Source organism: Notolepis coatsorum, assembly GCF_963971535.1.
Source record: "Notolepis coatsorum genome assembly, chromosome: 8".
In the NCBI taxonomy this organism is placed as follows: Eukaryota; Metazoa; Chordata; class Actinopteri; order Aulopiformes; family Paralepididae; genus Notolepis; species Notolepis coatsorum.
Window position 1 is genome coordinate 1,702,541 of NC_140172.1, and position 24,040 is coordinate 1,726,580.

At 45.1% G+C, this 24,040-nt stretch overlaps 1 protein-coding gene across 1 annotated transcript in view; it reads right to left on the bottom strand.

The window, feature by feature from the left end:
- Positions 1-706: 706 nt before the first annotated feature.
- The window catches only part of LOC311232906 (uncharacterized protein), a gene marked incomplete at its 5' end in the record, with an annotated part of 91,379 nt that continues 68,045 nt past the window's right edge, over positions 707-24,040 (bottom strand). Inside the window, 2 exons of the mRNA XM_084319741.1 lie at positions 707-784; positions 928-1,190. Of these exons, the coding sequence (XP_084175867.1) occupies positions 766-784; positions 928-1,190 (282 nt within the window). The 3' untranslated portion in view covers positions 707-765. The remainder of the gene's footprint in view (positions 785-927; positions 1,191-24,040) is intronic.

Consider the following 24,040-nt stretch of genomic DNA (forward strand, 5'->3'; position numbering starts at 1 on the left):
GTCGCTGTTAGTAGCTCACCTGTCAGTGTGTGAGTCAGACTGGGGGGTGGGGTCTCTCTTCTTGAACCTCCACAACCTGCTCTTGTGCTCCCCCTGCTGGGCACATGCATCAGTTACATTGACATAATGATAATATGACTTGTTATATATATATATATATATATATATATATATATATATATATATATATATATATATATATATATATAATGTTGTATATTTATACTTACATATCCCTTACCTACTCTTACTATAGTTACACTGCTGGCCAGTATGCCCTACTACCATAGTGTCTTTATACCTGTATCACTGTACATATTAATACTATATCTATATCTGTACATATCTCTTACCTACTCTTACTAGTTACACTGCTGGCCAGTATGACTTACTACCATAGTGTCTTTATACCTGTATCACTGTACATATTAATACTATATCTATATGTGTACATATCTCTTACCTACTCTTACTAGTTACGCTGCTGGCCAGTATGACTTACTACCATAGTGTCTTTATACCTGTATCACTGTATATTAATAATAATAAACTATGTACATACATTTAATCAGTACTCAGTAGTACTCATTTATATATTCGATATCCAGCCGGGAACAAACATCAGTTACATTGATATATGCCCCGTTATTATTATATATACATACACAACAGGTCATATTACTGTTGAGGTCTGTTTCTGTTACTACCTGGTTTCTCCAAACGTCCTCCTGCTCCGTCAGCTCACTTATACTGGCATGGTGCCCCCTAGTGGAGGCTTTCTTCCCTATGAACCACACACACGCACGCACGCATGCGCGCACACACACACGCACGTACGCGCGCGCACGCACACACGCACGCACACACACGCGCACGCGCGCACACACGCACACAAAGTGGAGGTCAGTGGAAGGTCAGTGGGCTCACCTAGACGTCCGGTGAGGGCCTTGGTGTCTGAGGCTGACCTGTGGCGAAAGGCCGGAAACTGGGTCTCCTTGGCAACACGCTGGAGGCTTTTTAACACCGAGCCTCTGATTGGCTGAGAGGTCTTTAACAGCTTCTCTCTGATTGGATGAGAGGTCTTTAACAGCTTCTCTCTGATTGGATGAGAGGTCTTTAGCAGCTTCTCTCTGATTGGACGAGAGGTCCTCCCCAACATCCTGACAGTCACACAGGAGCAGTGCTGACGTCTGAGAGGAAGGAAAGAGTTTTGTAAGAATTGTATTCAAAGACTCCACAGAACCATCTTATGAGAGAAGGATTTCAACATTTAGGGGTTCTGGTTCCACAGTTTGACCTCTGAGTATTAATTAAAGGAACACTTCACCCCCAAGTTTATAATTTGTATATCAATAATTACTCACCTAGTACTGTTGTTACGTATGGGGTTAATGTATGCTGTGTGTAGGCATATCTTGTTTGGTTCTGTTTTGTGTTGTTTTTGTCTCCCTCTTCTGTTTCTACTTGTCCTTTCCTCAGATGCACCCATGGTTTCAGTCCTCATCACCACCACCTGTTCCCAATCAACAATCAAGCATCCCCACACCCTTTATATAGTCTCCGTTGTGTTCAGCTCGGTCTCTTCCTTTTGGGTATGTTGTGTGTAGAGCTGGTGGCAGAGCTCTGGTATTTTGTGCCGTGCTATTTAGGTGAAGCTTGTCTTTTTGTTATCCATTTACCAAGTCTTGTTTAAAGCTAACATTTGTATATTTGTTTGTCCTTCATTTCACCCAGCCTACTGTGGTTATATTTCTGTGTATTCACATGTGTTTTTGCACACAGGGACAAGTGAGGATAGGAAGATACCCCCCCACCCCACCCCTCCTACCTGTTGTTACAACAACCCTAGGTTAGAGTGAGCACCACCCACTGTATTTATGGGTGCTCAGCACCTGTGGGTTATCATTTATTTTTGTATTTCATTTGGTGCCACTGATGGTCCTCCTCGATCCCTGTGTCTTTTTATGTAAATAAACATTATTATTTTATAATCTGTTTCTTGGTTTTGTGTCGCTGCACCCTCACCCACCATGTCTGTTGCCTTATGGTGCGCCCTTCCACTGAGTGACCACAGGAGGGCGTAACAATTGTCTTGAATTCAAAACAGTCTCTATACTTGATGAATTTAAATGATTGGGGTCCAAATTTCACACCAGCAAAACTATATTAAAACATCCTAACTTTTTATTCTGTTGACTATACTGATTTTATGTTCATTTTGTGCTACTTGCTGTGGGGCACTTTGGGCTGCGGTCCAAGTGTGAAGGGTGCTATATAGATGGAGTTATTAATAACTAAGTCTAGACGTCATTGAAAATGAGGGTGACCTATTGTCCTTTTGAGAATAAATAAATGTTTCCGTTTAGAAACTCTCAAACCACACTGTGCAGATAATCCAAGTGTCATGTATCCAGTCATATGCTTGGTACCGCCCAAACACATGCATTTTAACAAAAATATTTCATATAAAATAAAATGCTGCCTTCAAATGGGGTCATGTTTTCATTGTTCACGAGAAGAGTGCATATGAACGAGCCACTGTTGTGGTATTCACAGCTTTAGAAGAGGACGTTCTCTGCCCAGTTACCCAGTGTCTGCCCTTTTCCCAGGTGCCCAGTGTCCTCACAACTTCAACCACTTTGAACGCCAAGCAAGACTTCCCATGTCCAGACCACAAACTCACAAGTTCCATTTGAAGGCAGCATTTGGCCGGAAATGTTTTCATTAGCTAAATTTGCTAAACAGGTTTTTAGCAAAAAATTCACGTTTGTGAAGTACATACAACTGCGTACATGAGACTTGGATCATCTGCACATTATGTGTGAGTTTGTAAACTGATGTTTTGATATAGTTTTGGTGTTGTTAAATTTGGACCCATTAACTTTGGTTCAAGTATGGAGACCGTGTTTAGATTCTCCGTTCAACATAGAGGCATGAGAGGGAAAATAAATCATGAATTCAAGGCAACACAGGGTGAGTTTATATACAAATGAAAACAAAGTGTTTAAAGTGTTATTTTAAGGGGAATTGAAATACTAACCACCACATGCTAGAAGTCATACAAGCTTTGAAATGACTACTGGTAAAATACTACCAGCTAAATACTGGTAAAATACTACCAGCTAAATACTGATAAATTACCACCAGTAAAGCTAAATACTGGTAAATTACCACCAGTACAGCTAAATACTGATTAATTACCACCAGTACAGCTAAATACTGATTAATTACCACCAGTACAGCTAAATACTGATAAATTACCACCAGTACAGCTAAATACTGATTAATTACCACCAGTACAGCTAAATACTGATTAATTACCACCAGTACAGCTAAATACTGGTAAATTACCACCAGTACAGCTAAATACTGATTAATTACCACCAGTACAGCTAAATACTGGTAAATTAGCACCAGTACAGCGAAATACTGGTAAATTACCACCAGTACAGCTAAATACTGATTAATTACCACCAGTAGGCCTACAGCTAAATACTGATTAATTACCACCAGTACAGCTAAATACTGTTAAATTACCACCAGTACAGCTAAATACTGATTAATTACCACCAGTACAGCTAAATACTGATTAATTACCACCAGTACAGCTAAATACTGATTAATTACCACCAGTACAGCTAAATACTGATCAATTTACATTTACATTTACATTTAGTCATTTAGCTGACGCTTTTATCCAAAGCGACTTACAAGTTCTGTACGACAAGTCATCAGGAAGGGCACAACTCTATCAGCTGAGTAACAATGTTCATCAAAGTGTTGAGTGCTACAGTGTAGGTTAGTTTATTAGGACAAGTGCATGACAGTATGGTTAGTTAGGGTTAGATATTTTTTTTTTTTTTTTTTTTAATTCAGATAATGGTTGAAGAAGTGCGTCTTTAGTCGACGGCGAAAGATTGGACGTGTTTCGGCTGTCCTAACTGGGGTGGGTAGTTCATTCCACCATTGTGGGGCAAGGACTGAGAATAGGCGACTTCTCTTTGATGACCCTCCCGGAGCTTGGATAGGAGTAGGTCTGAGGCGGCCAGAAGATGCAGAGCGTAGGGGTCTTGAGGGTGTGTAGTTAGAGACCATTGACCGGAGGTAGGCGGGAGCAGTTCCCTTTGCCGCACGGTATGCTAGGTCGAGGGCCTTGAAGCGGATTCGTGCAGCAATGGGGAGCCAGTGCAGGTCCCTAAGAAGTGGGGTGACATGGGCCGACTTCGGTAGGTTTGAGATCAGGCGGGCCGCTGCGTTCTGAATGAGTTGAAGAGGCTTAGTGGCAGTGGCCGGGAGGCCAGCGAGCAGTGCGTTGCAGTAGTCGAGGCGGGAGATGACTGTTGATTGGACGAGGAGTTGGGTGGCTTCTTTTGTCAGGAAGGGGCGTATCCTTCTGACGTTGCTCAGGAGGAATCGGCAGGTTCTGGTTGTCGCTGCGATGTGAGCAGAGAAGTTCAACTGGTCGTCGAGGACAACACCAAGGTTCTTGGCGGTCGGGGACGCGGTCACAGCTGCATTCTCGACTGTGATGGAAAGGTCGGTCAGGGGGGAGGATTTGGCCGGCAGGTGGAGCAATTCTGTTTTGCTTAGGTTCAGTTTGAGGTGGTTGGTCGTCATCCAGGCGGAGATGTCGGACAGACAGGCCGAGATCCGCTCAGAGACGTGGATATCTGAGGGAGGGAAGGAGAGGAAGAGTTGAGTATCGTCGGCATAACAGTGGTAGGAGAAGCCATGAGACGTGATAATGTTACCCAGTGATTTAGTGTAGAGGGAGAAGAGAAGGGGTCCTAAAACCGAGCCCTGGGGGACACCCGTCCGCAGGGGGGCGGGTGGCCGACAGGGTCCCTCTCCATGACACTTGGTAGGAGCGGTCATTGAGGTATGATGACAACCATGTCAGCGCAGAGCCAGCCACTCCCATTCCTGCGAGGGCCGCGAGGAGGATCTGGTGGTTGACTGTGTCGAAGGCTGCAGATAGATCTAGGAGAATCAGGACAGAGGAGAGGCCTTTCGCTTTTGCTAAGTGAAGTGCCTCTGTGACCGCAATGAGGGCTGTCTCTGTGGAGTGACCAGTCCTGAAGCCTGACTGATTAGGGTCTAGGAGGTCATTCTGTAAGAGATAAGCAGTAAGTTGGTTGGATACAGCACGTTCAAGTGTTTTAGAAAGGAAGGAGAGAAGAGAGACAGGACGGTAGTTGCCTATGACGGTAGGGTTCAGGGATGGTTTTTTTATGAGGGGCGTGACTCTGGCTTGTTTTAGGGAGGTGGGGACCACCCCCGAGTTGAGTGAGGAGTTGATGGTTGCAGTTAGGAATGGGAGGATGTCTGGTGCTATGGTCTGGAGGAGTGGGGAAGGTAGCCGGTCCAGCTGGCATGTAGTCGGACCGTTCGACGTTACCAGTGTCAGGGTCTCGGCTTCTGTAATGGGAGAGAAAGATGACAGAGTGAAGGATGAGGTTCTCGATTCAGCATTTGGAATGGGTGAGGGTTGGGAGAAGGAGCTGCGGATGTTCTCCACTTTTTCCTCAAAGAAGATCGCAAAGTCTTCGGCAGAGAAAGATGAGGGAGGGGGGGGTGGGGGGGGAGTGAGGAGGGAGGACATGGTAGCATGCAGTTTGCGAAGATTCTTGGCAGAGGCCTCGATCCTATGGTGAAAGAAAGAAGCTTTGGCATTAGTAATGGTTTTGGAGAATGTTAACAAGAGGTTGTGATATGTGTCGATGTCAGCAGTGAGGCGTGACTTTCTATACTTCCTTTCAGCTGCTCTCAGGACCTGTCTTTGTTCTCTCACTGGATCTGTCAGCCATGGACTGGGTGGGGAACGGCGGGCAGGTTTCTCAACGAGGGGACAGAGCTTGTCGAAGGAGGTTGCAAGGGCTGAGAGGAGGGTGGAGGTTGCCATCTCTGTGGAGAGAGCAGAGAAGGTGTCACTCAAAGGTAGAGTGGATAGTATGTCAGAGGAGAGGGTGGAGGGGGATAGGGAGGGCAGGTTGCGTCTGAGTGAGACGGTTTGAGTTGGGGTGAAGACCTTTCGGTTAAGCATGAGAGTTAGTGAGAAGGATATGAAGGAATGGTCAGATACATGTAGGGGAGTTACTGTGGTGTTAATGATGCTGGAGTTACGGGAAAATATGAGATCCAAGAAGGGTGGGAGGCATGGCAGTGGGAGTCAGGTCAAATGATTGTAGGAGGGAGACTATTATGACTGACTGAGATGAGTCAGGCAGGTTGAAGTCGCCCAATAGAAGGAGAGGGGTACCATCTTCCGGTAAGGAGCTTAGAAGCATGTCCAGCTCATCTGTGAAGTGATCGAGCGGACCTGGAGGGCGGTAGAGTGTAACAATGGTGAGATTGAAAGGATTAGAGACAGATACTGCATGATATTCAAAAGAGGAGAGTGACAGTGCTGGGAGGGGTGTTAAGTTTGTAGTCCATGAAGGAGATGTCATGAGGCCAGTGCCTCCACCCCGCCTGGAAGGTCGAGGTGTGTGAGTGAAGTTATAGTTTGTAGATAATGCTGCAGGTGTTGATGAGTTATTGGGGGTTATCCAGGTCTCAGTTAGAGCCAGGAGCTGCAGATTTTGACTATGGGCGTAGGCAGTAATGAAGTCAGCTTTCTTGACTGCAATTACCACCAGTACAGCTAAATACTGATCAATTACCACCAGTACAGCTAAATACTGGTAAATTACCACCAGTACAGCTCAGTGGAGGCTGCTGAACAAATTTTTTGGTGAAGCACAAATTATTATATTATATTATATATTAAATTATATTTTTTATACATCCCCAACGCTGCAACACCCCCATTCCTCCCAGGTGTCAGGCTCCTCATTCGCTTCCATTCATTTTGGGGACCATGTTTAAATATCATACTTCTGAAGTATAAACGTTGGGTTATAACTATAACCAAGTTCTGTTAGTAATGGTGACACTCGGCGTCACTCACGCACTGTACCTCGCTTGTGCACGCGCACTGAATAAAATTCCACAATGTACCTTTATATCCCAATATTCGTCTGACCACACCCCTATCAGCTTACCCTCATAAGCAGGTGTGTGGTCACCCACTCGCCTCCTTCCCAAGCTTTCACCACAAGGTGAGATCAAGGGCTGCAGCGGCGTTGGACGCCGAGCGTCACCATTACTAACAGAACTTGGTTATAGTTATAACCCAACGTTCTGTATCGTAACGGCTCTCGCTCGGCGTCACTCACGCACAAGGGAGGCCGAGCGAGAGCCATCGGCCGACAAATATACCCCGCTGAGGCCCCCCACAACCATCAGATCAGGGAGGACCGAGCCCCCCCGACCCCCCCTAATGGAGGGCACCCCCCCTATTGGGGGATCACGGGAGAGCGACGGACCCGACCGTGCGAAGAGGCACTCAAGCAACTCAACGCACAGGGTGAGCAGACCGTGGCCTGACCCCACGACTACCCACACGCACAACCCGCATGCCACCCGGGAACGAAGGGAAGGAACGACCTCGTTACTGCCCCCAGAAATCACGGGGTCAAGAGCAAACCCAACCCCGTAGCAAGACCGTAGCAGCGGAGCGCGAAGGAAGACCCAGACCCACCAAAGGGACTGGACCCCCTGGAAAACGGGGGCCCGGAGAAGTCCATGATGCCAGCATCAAGACCCCACCAGGTGGTCACCTAGTGACCCCGCCCCCCACATCGCCAGCGTATTCGGACAAAGGCCCCTCACAAGAGCGGGCCCTGTCCCCCCAATAGCACACCACCTGGCACACTGACCCTGCAGGACAGGCAGTCAGCATGGCCGTAAGAACCAAAGGCTTACCACGGAAGCAGGCAGCGCACCGGGGAAACCAGGCAACAGGCTGTAACCCGAGCCTGGAGTACTGCGGACGAGACAGGCGCCAGAGGGGTCAGCTGAAACAGCCGCCCCGGCGGAAGGGGCGTATGCTGGCGTTGTTGACCACCATGACAAAGCCTCCCTCAATGAGGCAGCGAAGGCTGACACGATTGGCAGACGTCATGAACGTGCAGGGGCACACTCAACCGGGCAACCCGGGAGTTGACACTGCACCAACACACCAAAGAACCAACCACCCAGTCGTTACCCTATGCGGTGGTTGGTCCCATAACCCCTCAAGAAAAAACTCCAAAACGTACCTGCGGGCACTACCGCAGTACAAGTGTTTTAGTTTCCAACAGGGTTATCCCAGGCCTACGGATCGACGAAACATTACTTCGGACCGGGCCCGGCGATACGGCGAGCACAGGGTCCCCCGAGGAGGTCAAAGACCACCCCAACAGGCCCCTCATCGCCATGCGTAAGAGAAGAGCGAAAAGAATGGAGAACAAGCCCCAAGCACCCCGTACTTGGTATTCCCAGGAGGTCTCCCAACCAAGTACCAACCAAGACCAACCTGCGTAGCGGCGAGATCTGACGAGATCGGGCGTGTACAGGTTGGCACGGCCGTAAGCCATTACGACAGTGCAGAGTACAACGTACCCAACAAGGGTCTCCATAGTGCCTAACCCTGTGACACCCGGACCGACCTGGCATTTCTCCCCCTGGAAAAAGCCCAAGTCCCTCAGGGTACCAGAACAGCAGATCTGCATCCCCGGTGGACAACGGGTTCAACTGATCCGGACCAGCGTGACCAGAACCAGTCCCGTGCCCTAACCACGCCGGCATGCCAACTCCAGGAGAAGGGGCAGATATGCGTGTTGACCTTAAACATGAAAAGAAGGCGCCACCCAGCCGTTCGGTGCGAACCGCGCCCGGTGGCCCACCCCCAGGGCGTGAGACCCTTCTACGTATGTTCAGATCCATTCCGTCATCATCCCCCTGATATGAACGAGAATCCGTCGACAACCAACATAGGTCGTCGGAAGAGGAAAAAAACCCCATCCCAGTTGCTTTATAAAAACGCTGTTTTAACCCCAAGCAACCAAGGCGCGCCAGTCAGTCACCTGATCTTCAACAGAACACCCTGAGCTAGCACTATGCGTGCGTCGGGACACAACCACATCAATGAACAGGCTATTTAGACGTGTCATTGAATCCCCAAGGCGCTCAGGGGAACGACAAGAGGGGTGTGATGTCTCCTAACTCCAACTCTTTTTAATAAAAAAGAAGGAAGCACCAACAGCATGAATCCCAGTCTACACAGCCGGGGGTAATTTTTTTTTTACATTTTTACATCCCACCACCCTCTCATAGGGAGGAGACGGAAATCCCCAGAGAGACTTCCCATGCAAGCTGTACAGATTGAAAAGAACATATTGCAACCTTGAGCCATGTACATTTTGGTTTTAGGGCTCTCCGGGGAGGAGGCACTGAACCCATACACACTCAATCGAATTGAATCGAATACACACACAATAGAGTAGGACACCTTTTTGAGGTTCCACTCACCTTGACAATCTGAGGAGGAGGCTCTGCACTCTGAGGAGGCTCCCTCACATGGAAGGAGAGTCCTAACTCACAGAAGGCCCGAATAGGAGCTTCGTGAGGAGGAGCCCTGACCACCCCCCGAAACAGATCCATCATATGGACCCGAACAGCTCACGGAAGTCCTACCAACAGAGACACGCACAGTGACGTACTCTATGGCAGGGGAATTTCTGCGGTGCACACGCCCAATATTCCAGGGCGTGGGACCAGGAAACCCCTTACCCTGTCACGTGCCGAACAGCAACGTGACAGGAACCTTGAAGGACAGGAGGTTTTAACCCCTGCCCATCAAAGAAGGGGAGAAAAGGATTACCAGTTCACCCCTTTACGACCCCACACCCATGATACGATGTAATGACAAAAAAGAGTATGACGCAGTCATAGTCAGCTCCATGAAGCGTCTAACAGCTTCACACAGCGCATGTGCTAACCTGCTATCTGATTTTTACTAAGGAAAAAACACAGAATAGAGAGGGCCCTCTCAAGAGCCCCGGTACCAGACTTACACATGTGCTTCTGTGGCCAACCCAACCCAGTTGTAGGTCACACGACACACACAACCCATTATCACCTACAAAAAATGGCAAAAACACTCTACAGAGGAACGCCGTTTTTCATAATGAGAGAATACATAATTCTCGATTAGTATCGGCCACAGGCCTTGCTAAGCACACACGAAAAGTGACCAAACAATCTTTTCTTTTAGGAAAATACAGTTCCTCAAGCAGTTTTAGCACAACCCCAGCAATCAAGCTAAGGGTTACATCGTATCCCACCACACAATGACACAATATATTGTAACAACATGTCTGAGAGGAGGGTGAGGAAGTCCCCAGGGAACCGGGGGGAAAATACCCCTCCTACTTTACCCTTAATACGGCCAGTTGAACAGGTAACCTGTTAATATGTGACCCCGCCCAGCGTGCGCGCCTACAACTCGGCGCCCCAGGTTCCTCACAAGAGGGGAAAGTATTTTTTACTTTTATTTTTTTTCATTTCCGTTTTTATTTTTTTATATATATACTTACAGTTCGAGGGTTGAAGAACATATTTAGTATAACAGCGAACATATATAATAACTCTAATTGTGTTTAAATTGTGTTTAAAAATGGCTCCTTGAGACAGACTCTGAGCCTCTCTCACGAAGCCGTGGGGGCTGTTCCATGGCCTGTCCCATTTTTGCATGTGAAAGGCTGCTGTTAATGTGAGGTACGCCCCCACACTACACTAGTGTGTTTATACACAGAACCTGGCTGTAGCCCAGTCAAAACACTTTTTTGCTGCTCAGATAACATGGCCGCACAGAGATTATCAGCTGCTCTTAATAGAGGGAGAGATGGAATGATTATCGACTCATCTGCGTTAATGAGTGACCACATAACTGATTACTTCGGTGACAGTGACGAAGGTGAGCGGCCACCAGCTCTATCATCCGACGATGATGAGACCGAAGGTGCAGGCGAACTTGTCCCAGATCTAATCGAACCTACCGACGACGATGGTGAAACAGAAGAAGACGGAGACATTTGCGTTGAAACTGTAGCATTGGGCTTTTCAGCTGAATCGACCATGCGATCAGTTGAAAAGATGTCTGGTTTAACGGTGGAGGGTGAAATAGAAGAGGAACTCCGAAAGATACACGCTTTCGACTGCAAGTGCCAGACACGCCGAAAGGAAAATTCCGAACGATCTGCCCTGTCTTGTTCAAAAAAACTGTCGGTTGAGCTAATCTACCAAAACAGATTGGATACCGCGTCCATTATTGGAACATGCCAAAATGTTTCAGAGATGACGCAAAGTACAAAGAGAGTCAACGCTGTACGTGTGGCTTCAAGAACAACGTATAGATTTCACGACGTTGTTGTCTGTCGTCCAACGTTCTGTTTCATTTATGGGTAAGTGTCTTTATGCTTGTATATTGTATTGGACGTAGATGTATTGTATTGGACGTATATGTATGTTTAGCAATAGGTTTAAATAGGTTTAAAGTGTAGAGATAGTCGTCGAATCCTATGCTGCCTGCGAGGGCGGCCATTTTGGATATTATGGGTAGTGCGGCCATTTTGTAATGCACATCGCTAGGATTTGATTTCTTAAAAACTACACCTGAATGTAAACAAGAGTGATTGATTGATTGATTGAAAAGTTTATTAACAGATTGCAGAATGGGTACAGTACAGTACAGCTCAATACATACAATTGTTAAGGGGATGCAGACCAGAGAAAGACTTTCATCTTGTTTACATCAGGGTCCCCCATTTTCAATTCATCATAACATAATATATGACATACATGACATACAGATAGACAGTGTGTACAATGTGTGTATTTCATTCATTCATTCTCTTCCCTATTGTTAACATTTTTGTTTAGGATCAGCGATGCGCTTCTCAAAAGCCTTTTCAAACACTACAAGACAGATGGCCTCACACCCCGTGAGGGGAAGAAACAGCCGAGAAATCACAAGCGTTTTTTGTCTCTTTTTGACATCAAACGGGTTGTGAAATTTCTGATCAACTATGCTGTCCTACATGCAATTGTGTTGCCCGGTCGTCACGCTGGTCACAAGGATTTCACTGCAAAGTTACTGCCAACCAATCTGACCAAAGCTTCCCTGTGGCGCTGTTACAGCAGTATAGAAGGTATGTTATGACACTTGCACACACACACAAACAAACTTGTGTAAAACCACCCCTTGCTCTCTCTTATTCTACCAATCTAACAAAAACACTTGTCTTTTCAGGATTTCGTGTTGTTGGTCAGAGATCCTTCCTTCGGTTGTGGAAAGCACTCCTTCCGCAGATAATGATCACAAAACCCAGGACAGATCTGTGTTCTCAATGCTACTCCAACAATCACCAATTACAGCAAGCCGCGGGAAGGCCAGATAAGTTGCAGGTGGAGAAACTCCAGGTGTGTACAGTCTACTTTCACTACTACACTACAGTGTGTTGCTTCAACACACATGACATTAGGATAACCTGAGGATAACTGAGCACTGCCACCTCATTAGCCGTGTGTGTGTGTGTGTGTGTGTGTGTGTGTATTGAGCCGTACTGTGTTGTACCCATTCTGCAATCTGTTAAATAACGTTTTCATTCATTCATGCTTTCATCCAGGTGCAGTTAAAACATCTGGCCCTTGTTGACAGAGAACGCGAGCTGTTGCAGGAGATGACTGCCGCCACAAAACAAACATGTGCAACCATGGATCTGTCTCTAGGCCCTTCCGCACCTGCAAGCCAAGATATCACGATGCACTACAGCTTTGATTACGCACAGCAGGTGAATATCCAATATAATGTTGCTTTTTGTTGTTAAAGGAAAACTTACAGGAACGTTTGAGTGTATTTGACTGTAGGGCCCTGTAGGGAACGTCATGCTATTGCCCCCCCCCCCCCCCCACCCAGTAGATATTCAAAATAGTAGGATATCACATACAGTATTAACATCTTCCCTGGAGCGGGAAGGGGGCAATAGCATGACGTTGCCTACAGGGTCCTGCAGTCACCAAATACACTCCAAATACAACTCCAAAACTCCAATTCAATAATTTTTTATTTCTCCACGTGGTGAATACACAGGTCACAACATGCTGGCAAATACTGCGGCATGGTCATGCTGGACCTACAAAAGGCCTTCGACACTGTCAATCACTCCATTCTAATGGACAAGCTAAAAGCAATTGGTTTTGATAGCCTATCAGTGAGCTGGATGCAATCCTACCTGGAGGGGAGAGAACAGATGGTAGAGGTAAACGGTACTCTATCCCCCCCCCTCACAGTGAGCTGTGGTGTTCCACAAGGAAGCATACTAGGACCGCTACTCTTCCTAATTTATGCAAATGACATGTCGTCAGCCTGTGACTGCAACTTGTTCCTGTTTGCGGACGACTCAGCCCTGCTGGTCTCTGACAAGAACAAATTGCAGGTTGAAAAAACCCTCAGCACGGAACTAGGCAAAATCTGCATATGGCTCGCTGATAACAAACTATCATTACACATGGGCAAAACAGAGTCCATTCTCTTCGGTTCAAATAACAAACTCAGCAAGACCGACGGTTTCTCAGTTACAGTGGGTGACAATATTGTCACAAGGAAAGACGAAATTACCTACCTGGGTTCCATCCTAGAGGCAAATCTTTCCTGTGACAAAATGGCATCCAATGTAATAAAAAAAGTCAACCAACGAACTAGATTCTTGTACCGGATCTCCTCTCTGGTAAACAAGAATACCCTGAAGACTCTGGCAGGAGCACTCATTCAAGGGTACTATGACTATGCGTGCACCTCATGGTACCAAAGCACCTCAAAGGCGCTTAAAACAAAATTACAAACATCACAAAACAAACTGGTCAGACTACTACTTGACCTGAACCCCAGAACCCACCTCACCCCTGCCCACTTTGCCAACCTAGGATGGCTTAGAGTAGACGACAGAGTACAGCAACTTGCAATGGGCCTGGTCTACAAGATACACTATACGACCGGGGTGCCCATGTACATGTCAAAATACTTCCCAAAGGTCAGTGAATACCACAACCACTACACCAGAGGAAGCTCAACAAATCATGTTAAACCCAGATTCGGCTCAAACAAGGGACTAAACACGTTCCGCAATTATGCCACAACAATGTGGAACGCCCTACCCAAAGCTGTAAAGGAATGTGAATCCCTGCCCACATTCAAAACCGCCCTTAAAGAGCACCTACGGGAGGCTGCAATTCGAAACTGGCCACCGTAAATGCCCAAAACCCCCACCACCTCCTAATAGACAGTCTCCTCCCCACCGCATGTATATATTCCCTCCCCGCCGTATGTATATTTCCCTCCCACCCACCCACCCCCTCCTAATGTACAGTCCCCTCCCCATCATATGTATATACTCTGTCAGGATCTAGGGGTAACAGTACTGTATATTTGAATACCGCCTATGTCACAAATGTATCAGTACTAAATACCTATATGTCCCTATGCCATAAATGTCATGTATGTTGTGTATGTCATAAATGTCTATATGAATTGAAAATGGGGGACCCTGATGGAAACAAGACAAACGTCTTTCTCAGGTCTGCATCCCCTTAACAATTGTATGTATTGAGCCGTACTGTATTGTACCCATTCTGCAATCTGTTAAATAAAGTTTTCATTCATTCATTCATTCATTCATTCATGCTTACAGGAACGTTTTGGAGTGTATTTGACTGTAGGGCCCTACAGTCCTGCGGTCACAATAATTTCTTCCTATTTTGGTTGTAATTAGAGAGAGGTCATCAATCGGCACACATGCGATGCATGCATGCAATTCGTATCTGCGATTAACCCATCCCGTCGTCCTTCCCCCCCAAGGGCAGCCGGGAGTAGACAGGCGTCAACGTGAGCCGCGCCAGGGGACCAATCCAAGTGCTCCTGTCCGTCTTCGTCAAGGATGCCACAGCGTTAGCGATCTATTGTTGTGCATGTTTTTCCATTGGGTTTATCTTATCGGGGGGGAAACCCTTGCGAGCACGGGGAGAACATGCAAACTCCACACAGAAAGGCCTGGGAGATACCCCACCTGGGTAACTGGCATCATGGAAACCTGGTCCCCAAGCGGGAATCGAACCCTGGACCTTCTTGCTGTGAGGCGACAGTGTTAACCACTACACCACCGTGCCGTGTAATGATAGATGTATAACCTGAACACTGTACATATCTGTTTTCAGGAAACACTGGGCTATACAAATAATATGCTGTGATGTCACATGAATGTATAAATATATGGCCATGCATTTAATCTCTCTCTTTTTTATAAAATCATTATAGCCAACATGCAATATATCCCATTGATTGGTACAATGGGACAGACATTTGTTTTATACAGCTATAACCTGCATTCTTTCAAATATATCATTAATCAATAAAACAGATATTGGAATACACTATGTAGCCTATGTGTCTAATGAATAATGCTGCGAAAGATTGGACACAACACAAGCTGTGTAAACAAATAGGTCAATATAATTTAATTTAATAAATAAAGGTTTTCAATTCTATTCAATAACTGAAATATACATTATTCAGACTAGTAGTTATATTACTACTACAATACAAAATGTTTGATTTTGTATCTGATCTGTCATGACAGCATGGCTGTCACAGCACTTAATTGTGTTAATACTATTCAGGGGAGAGGTGTGGCTGGGAGGTATTGTTTACGCCCAGCAGAATCCTGGCAAAAGGTGTCAAATCTTTAAGAGCTGTTTTCTCTGCTTAAGTCTCTGGGGAAAAAAGACTGCTACAAGATTTAAAATTAGCACATCACAATAATAACATTCTCAGATTTCAAAGTATGACACATCATTTGAAAGCTTACATTCTGTACTTTCACAATCTGGAAAAATCTGGAAAATGAAAATATAGACATGTGGGCTAAAGCACTGGACATGGTCACATATGTGAACACAATGTTCATTGTCATTACAGGCTGAGAAAAGAATTCATTCTTCACTCATATGTCACTAAGCATAGCTTTATAGGTTAGTTTAACCCCCTTAGTTGTGAGTACACGGTACATAAACACACATGATGTTTCTCAACACAACAAACCAGATCATTTTCACATCTGTAACAAACAACCCAATTTGCATGGAGAAGCTAAATACCAGTGACAAGACAATTCACACATAACTCACATCGTATCCTAAATGTAGTGCAGCAACACTCGTTTTGGAAAACATCGTTATTTACAAAACATTTAGAAGGGAAAGAAAGAAGAAGTGTTCAAGGTCTGGTCAAGACCCTTCCTACCGTGAGCGCAGATCAAGCAAAACTGCAGTCTCTAACAAGGCACCGATAGTAACACAGCATTCCTGTGTTGTCCACATGGGCAGCGTCGCCGCTCCATCCCGCCGCTACGGTTCCCCTTGTTGACGCAGTCCTCGCCGGCCGGGCTCAGGGTAGGTTCGACTAACATCCTCTGTCAAAGATGACGTCGTAGTCAGAGTGTTTAAAGCATGTTATAGTCTCAGAACGTTCAACAGTGTAGCATTAAGCTAACGGCCACTCTCGGCCGATAGCAGCAAGCTAACATTACCTAGCCTAGTGACACAACAGGCTAGCGCCCGCAGCTAACAGCTGACTGGCTAACAGGTAGGCCACAACTAGCACGCAAGCTAAGCAGCTATCACCTGAACTTGTACACAACGATATAACAAGCCACACTCAGACAGGCCGCCGTTCTGAAACCCTCCTCACCTTTTAAGAGAGAAGAGAAACGAGATGTTAACACAGTTTTACAACGGTGATTTTACCATCCGGCGGAGCCAGCACAAGTCCCATCTGGGCTGTAGCCGACTTGAACATGGATTTTCCGATAACGATCATCCATGCCCACATTTCCTCGTTTAGGGTATACTCTCATTTGCATATGAAAGACGGGGCCTATACGGTGACAGAGAAGTACCCACGCGTGCAGAGATCCTGGGATCACCAGTTCTACTGGTCGTGGCCCACTAGTTGCTATAATGGGCTTCAAACCAAGATCCTCCGCCGTCGCCTAAAAAGCTGAACAAAGGACCCTAATCTGGGGCCGGTTTTCGTAAACATTGTCAGCTAGCCCCCATAGCACTAACAGACAAGTGGAGCTCGCAAGCAAACATTACTCACCAAACCTGGAACCCACCGCTTCTCACAACAGCGGCGCGTCCTACAGTCCAGCTGTGTCGCTGAAGGGTTTTACCCCAACCAGCCGCAGCAAGGAGAACTGCAGTTGGGAGGCATGTAGCAGCGTGAACTCCCAATACGAAAAAACCGGTGGAGGTGTAGAATGATCATCATCTTCCAGACACTCCAGTACGAAGACAATATCGCCGTATTTTCTCGAATATAGTGAGAGAGAAAATAAAGATATGATGTCAACGTATCTCTTGTTTTCCAACTTTCTCCTACTAACAACCTCGTCAAGTGGGGATCTACCAAAGGCACTTCCTTGTGGTGAAGCGAAGAAGGATGCGAGTAGGTGGCCACACACCTGCTTATGAGGGTAAGCTGATGGGGGTGTGGTCAGACGAATATTGGGATATAAAGGTACATTGTGGAATTTTATTCAGTGCGCGTGCACAAGCGAGGTACAGTGCGTGAGTGACGCCGAGCGAGAGCCGTTACGATACAGAACAAACTATACTGCTTTGACGATTTCAATAAAACAGACCATTCTGAGTCAATGGTATGCAAAACTGTACATTGGAATATCTTAACATGTATTTACCACCTTCCTCTGCACGAGGCCACAGATGGGTTTTATGTAACACAAGGACAATGAATGAATGAATGAATGAATGAATGAATGAATGAATGCATGCATGAAAACTTTATTTAACAGATTGCAGAATGGGTACAATACAGTACGGCTCAATACACACAATTGTTAAGGGGATGCAGACCAGAGAAAGACTTTCGTCTTGTTTACATCAGGGTTCCCCATTTTCAATTCATCATAACATGACATACAGATAGACAGTACTGCTACATCTATAGATGACATACAGAGATATAGACAGTACTGCTACATCCAGACATTTATGACATACCAGATCTACAAATATACATTACTGTTTAAGAGTACAACGCCTGTCATATAGACCTATAGCGTTGGAAACTCTGATTAAGGAGAGGAGAGGAGAGGAGAGGAGAGAGGAGAGGAGAGGGAGAGGGAGAGGAGAGGAGAGGAGGAGAGGAGAGGAGAGGAGGAGGAGGAGGAGGGGAGGAGAGAGAGGGAGGAGAGAGAGGAAGAGGAGGAGGAGGAGGAGGAGGAGGAGGAGGAGGAGGAGGAGGAGGAGGGAGGAGGAGGAGGAGGAGGAGGAGGGAGCGGGCCACGGCGGACCAAAATAAATCGCTCGTTATACCACAGAAAGGCAGAACGCATACCAACGCAGAGAGAGAATACAGCCAATTAAATCATAATCAACACAGACCCGCCCCACACAGCTACTAAATATAAAAAAAAATTATTTCACTCACCATTGACGACGTTACTTCTTAAGGCCTCTACATGCTACAGCAAATTCAAAGCAACTTCAACACAACATCGGCGCGATTTCAGCGCGCTTGTTGCAGACAGTCTTGTAGACTGTGTTGCGAGGACGTTGCGTACCTGTCTCCAAAATCTAATCTAAAGACCCGTTGCGTTGGTATTGCGTAGCAGTGATTGGTTGGTAGTGAATGGGGGCGGGGCTGTCTGTCACTTCTAGTGTTTTCCTGGCTCGAGACCAAAAGAAAACTTTCTGACAGGAGCTCGAGACCAAAAGAAAACTTTCTGACAGGAGCTCGATAGCTAGTGTATTGTTTCATTACACTTGTTTAATTGTTTGTTTAAAATGAATCAAATGCAGGAACGTATTGCAGAGGAGGTCCGAAAGTACCAACATTTATATAATAGCGGGTCTAAAGACTACAAGGATAGCATTATGACGATGAATCCGTGGAAGGAGATTGGGGAAACAATGGGGATGGACTGGGTTGATGTGGCGATATAACTATATTACACTATATACAAGAACACAAGCGAAAACAAACATAAACAGGGCTATTATTATACTAACGATGTATGGTTGAGAAGGGAAATCCGTTTGTAATTGCTAGAGTGCGCACCTTCGGCTGCCCAAAGTATTCAGGCGGGCTGGGCGCGCTCGAGCCGCACATCCGGGGTACATTTTGTTGCATCATAGGCTGCGCGTTGATTTTGCAGAAGCATAAAGGTAATGTGTCTGCAACACCGTTGCTTTGTCGATGTTGTGTTGAAGTTGCTTTGAAGTTTCTGTAGCATGCAGAGGCCTTTAGGAGGAAATAGTGTCCCTGTCGCTCCTTGTAAATGAAATCCATCCTTCGCTCTTTTCTGATGAAACGTTCAATGACCTCCTCTGCAGTTGCAAATCCAGCAATGCAACAAACAGCAGTCTTTTGTGATCTAATCGATCCTTCATTTGCGTGAGGATGCTGTCGAAATCCACTAAACATTGTTCTGTTGATGCGTGACACACGTTCCATTTTCGGGACTCCGACTCCGACAGGTGGTCACTCAGACAGTCACCCAAGCGATTCACCCAAATAAAGTTTTCATTCATTCAATAATTTGCTGTCTCGTTATAACACAAACAGCTCACCATGAACCATGACCAGCTTAATTACGTTAGTTACAGTGGCGGCCGGTGGGTACTTCGCCACTAGGGGCGCTATACCAAACATTTTGCAAAATGCAAACATGTACAGTACAGTACCACGCAACACTCATGGCAAGACGTGAGCGATTCGACTCACGCTCACGGCAATGAATCGGCTCTTATGAACGAGTCGCTCAGCTGTTACTACAACAACACACAACCAGTCAAATAAAGTATAGTCTAGACTCTAATTCACAACTTGAAACATAATATATAAATAGAAAAGTTAGAAACAAAACTCGCCCGTCTACAAACACAGGCAGATCTCTCCCTCTCTCCTTCTCTCTCTCACACACAGCGCGACGTGGAATCGATTCGTTACACAATCAGACCTATTATATACCAAGAATAACTTCAGTATGAGTACAGGGCTGTACACATATTTTGCATATTGTTAAACGAGCCAAGGCTAGCTATTAAACTATCGATATGAATCGAAAATCTGGGACCCTGATGTAAACAAGACAAACGTCTTTCTCTGGTCTGCATCCCCTTAACAATTGTGTGTATTGAGCCGTACTGTATTGTACCCATTCTGCAATCTGTTAATAAAGTTCTCATTCATTCATTCATTCAAACATAGACGATATTGAACAAGCCATAATCCACGTATTTTCAATCCGAGAGAGCTGCAGTAGTTAAATCAATGAGCCATCGACATAGTCAGTGTGGTAATAAACGTTATTATTGCATCCAAGATTGATACACGGCTGGCTAGGCAGTTGGTAGTCATAGTCTTGTGTTATAAAATAAATAAACAATCAGCAATGTCTCGCTTCATGAATGGCCAGCAGTAGTACTGCTCCTAAAAAAAACTATTTACAAACGTTAACGTTAAGCAGAGAGAGAGAGAGAGAGAGAGAGAGAGAGAGAGAGAGAGAGAGAGAGAGAGAGAGAGAGAGAGAGAGATTTCTTCAACCTCGAACCTAAATTCCTTAGCAACCCGTGTTACCAAGTAAACAAATCACGGAACGATAGCCTAGTACTACTAACGTTAGCTCCCAGAACGATAGCCAGTTAGCCCGCACCAGCCTAGTACTACTAACGTTAGCTGCCAGAACAATAGCCAGTTAGCCCGCACCAGCCTAGTACTACTAACGTTAGCTGCCAGAACGATAGCCAGTTAGCCCGCACCAGCCTAGTACTACTAACGTTAGAGAGAGAGAGAGAGAGACTCACTGTTTAGTTGAAACGTCCAGGGCAGGAGAGCTTGATAAACGTGTATAATCCGCCATATAGCTTGTTAGCCAAGTGTTAGCTCAGCTGAGCTCGTCGACGTTAGCACAACACTCAACAAGTACATTCCTTTGTCCATTTCCGCTCGAACAGACTGCAAACTACCTGGCGTTCTATCGCCATGCTCTAAGACAAACTCTAACCTTAACCAACTTTGAAAGAGTGCCTAAGCTTAACAGTCTAAAGAACTTGCAGTCACGGCACGGCACGCTCTAAGACAAACAACAGTCCTAGACCAAGCTAGAAGCTAGAATTGGAACATTAGAAATTGGATTCGGCCAATCAGAGATCGTCTCTGTGAAATTCTGCCATGGAAAAAAATACTGGCGTCGGCCAATCAGAGAGCGTCTCCGCGAAATGCGGCTATGGAAATTCTCACGGAAGTTCACGCTGCTTTCTAGACCGCTTCAAATCGCGCTCGGATTCCAACATAATAGTCATATTTCAACGCACAACGCCGTATGCACTGATTGGCTGTGACGGAGACAGCGATCAAACTGTGACGCGGACTCAGAGCGCTATCGCGTATAGCCCGGGCCGAGAAATACAAAAAAAAAAAAAAAAAACGTGATGTCACTTCCTGCTCTGGAAAACGATGTTTTTTTAATTTAGATAATAACGTTATATTGTGCATTGGAAATACAAACATACTTAAAATGAGTAAATATTATTAATTTTAAACATGTTTATATTATTTATAGGGCTATAAAACACAAAAACGAAAAAGTTTTATTGTCTTCTTCTCTGATTTAACAGCAGCTGGCCAGCAGGTGGGTCGGCGCCCTAGCGCCCCTAGTGGTAGAGCCGCCACTGGTTAGTTAGCATCCAAGCTAGCGTGATAACGTTAGTAGTTATTAGCATCCAAGCTAGAAACTGCTAGGCTGCCTGCTTACAGTACCTGCAATAATGTTGTCATCCTCCTGGACAGATAGACTTGTTAAATCATAATATCCACAGGTGTGTTGTGCTGGTCCTCAGTAAATGTCCCGCCGGCAAAAAATAAGTTGCTATTAAAGTGCTAAATGTTAGATACACTAATATAGAGGTTTCGAATGTGGCTGCTCTGTTAATAACATTTTCAATCAATCAATCAATCAATCAATCCCGCGAGGGGAAAAACAGCCGTGTAGCTACAGAGCTGCAGAGTAGGAGCCATACTCTGATTGGATTTGCAAGGCTGCCAATCATTCAACCTCTGTGTATTGGATGTCAAGGGCTGTCAATCATTCAATCCCCCATTCAATGGCAAGAGATTAAATGCACAGACCGTGCTTAGATGACATTAATAGCCTATTTTGATTGGCTATTATTTATTATTTATTTAACTCTGGGTTAACCTGTGCAGTTATCCTGCACGAATAATTACTGCAGTCATTACTGCAGTGCAGGCCTGCTCAGAGCTGTCAATTTTGGCCATTTTTGAAGAAAAAAATAATTCACTGGCATTTTTTTACAGAGGAAAACATTTATAACAAAAAAAAATAATAATAATAATAATTAAAAAAAAAATATATATATATATATATATATATATATAGGTATATATGTAAATTAATAATAATTATGAATTATGAGTGAATTTGTGTTTCACGTGTTGTCATAGAGAAACCTCCACTGGTCAGTGGCGAATTCTCCTGGAAGCCAAGGGAAGCCTGGCTTCCCTAGAATTAAAAATTAAAAATTGTAAATTATAAAAAATTATATATTTTTTTAAATTATTAAAAATAATATATATATATATATATTTTTTTTAATAGTTTACAATAATAAAAAAAACATAATTTTTCATCTCTGTGTTATAATAATTTTCTCCCTCCTGGAGAAATTAACCGAACGAGCGAAACTGCGCCCACTCTCTCTAACACTTTGTCACTGTCTGAGGCAGCCATCCTGCCCTGGAGGCTCACGACATAAAGCTGTGAACGAGGTTAGGAGTAGGATGCCAGGCAGTTTTTTTTTTGGTTTATTCATCCTATTACCTCATTATTAGCCAATAAGATTCGAGCTGGGTTGGGCTTAGCTCCTTAACACGCCCCCAGCTTGGTTCTCTAGGTAGGGGCAGAGTCTGCGTAGGGGAAAAATATCCTAATTTCGCGTCTGGCCATAGTGGCCAATCAAATCACATTAAAAGCAAACGTGACCAAATGTCTTGGCCTCGCGAGATGAAGCACCACTTTGGCATAATTATGCAATGAAGCATATAGCACTTTATTAGCACTTATTTTTCTACCTTTACTGAGGACCAGCAGCCAGCACAGCACACCACTGTGGATATTATGATTTAACAAATCTATCTGTCCAAGAGGAGGACCACATTATTGACCAGGTAAGCACTGAGCAGCCTGAATAACTAACTTTCTAACTAACGTTGGTTATCAGGCAAGCTTGTAGACCCTTTCATGACTGCAATGCAAGCCAGGGGCTGGAATACGCAGTCACTTATTCCTCCGTAGTAGCCAGGTTAATGTGCACAGTAGCGGCCGCTGGGTACTTCGCCACTAGGGGCGCTATACCAAAAATTTTGCAAAATGCAAACATGTACAGTACAGTACCACGCAACACTCATGGCAAGACGTGAGCGATTCGACTCACGCTCACGGCAATGAATCGGCTCTTATGAACGAGTCGCTCAGCTGTTACTACAACAACACACAACCAGTCAAATAAAGTATAGTCTAGACTCTAATTCACAACTTGAAACACAATATATAAATAGAAAAGTTAGAAACAAAACTCGCCCGTCTACAAACACAGGCAGATCTCTCCCTCTCTCCTTCTCTCTCTCACACACAGCGCGACGTGGAATCGATTCGTTACACAATCAGACCTATTATATACCAAGAATAACTTCAGTATGAGTACAGGGCTGTACACATATTTTGCATATTGTTAAACGAGCCAAGGCTAGCTATTAAACTATCGATATGAATCGAAAATCTGGGACCCTGATGTAAACAAGACAAACGTCTTTCTCTGGTCTGCATCCCCTTAACAATTGTGTGTATTGAGCCGTACTGTATTGTACCCATTCTGCAATCTGTTAATAAAGTTCTCATTCATTCATTCATTCAAACATAGACGATCTCTCTGTCTCTCGGATCAATCAAATCAAATAATTAACACATGTATGTTGTCATTTTAAACAACTCACCATTCATTCATTATGCATCAGCAG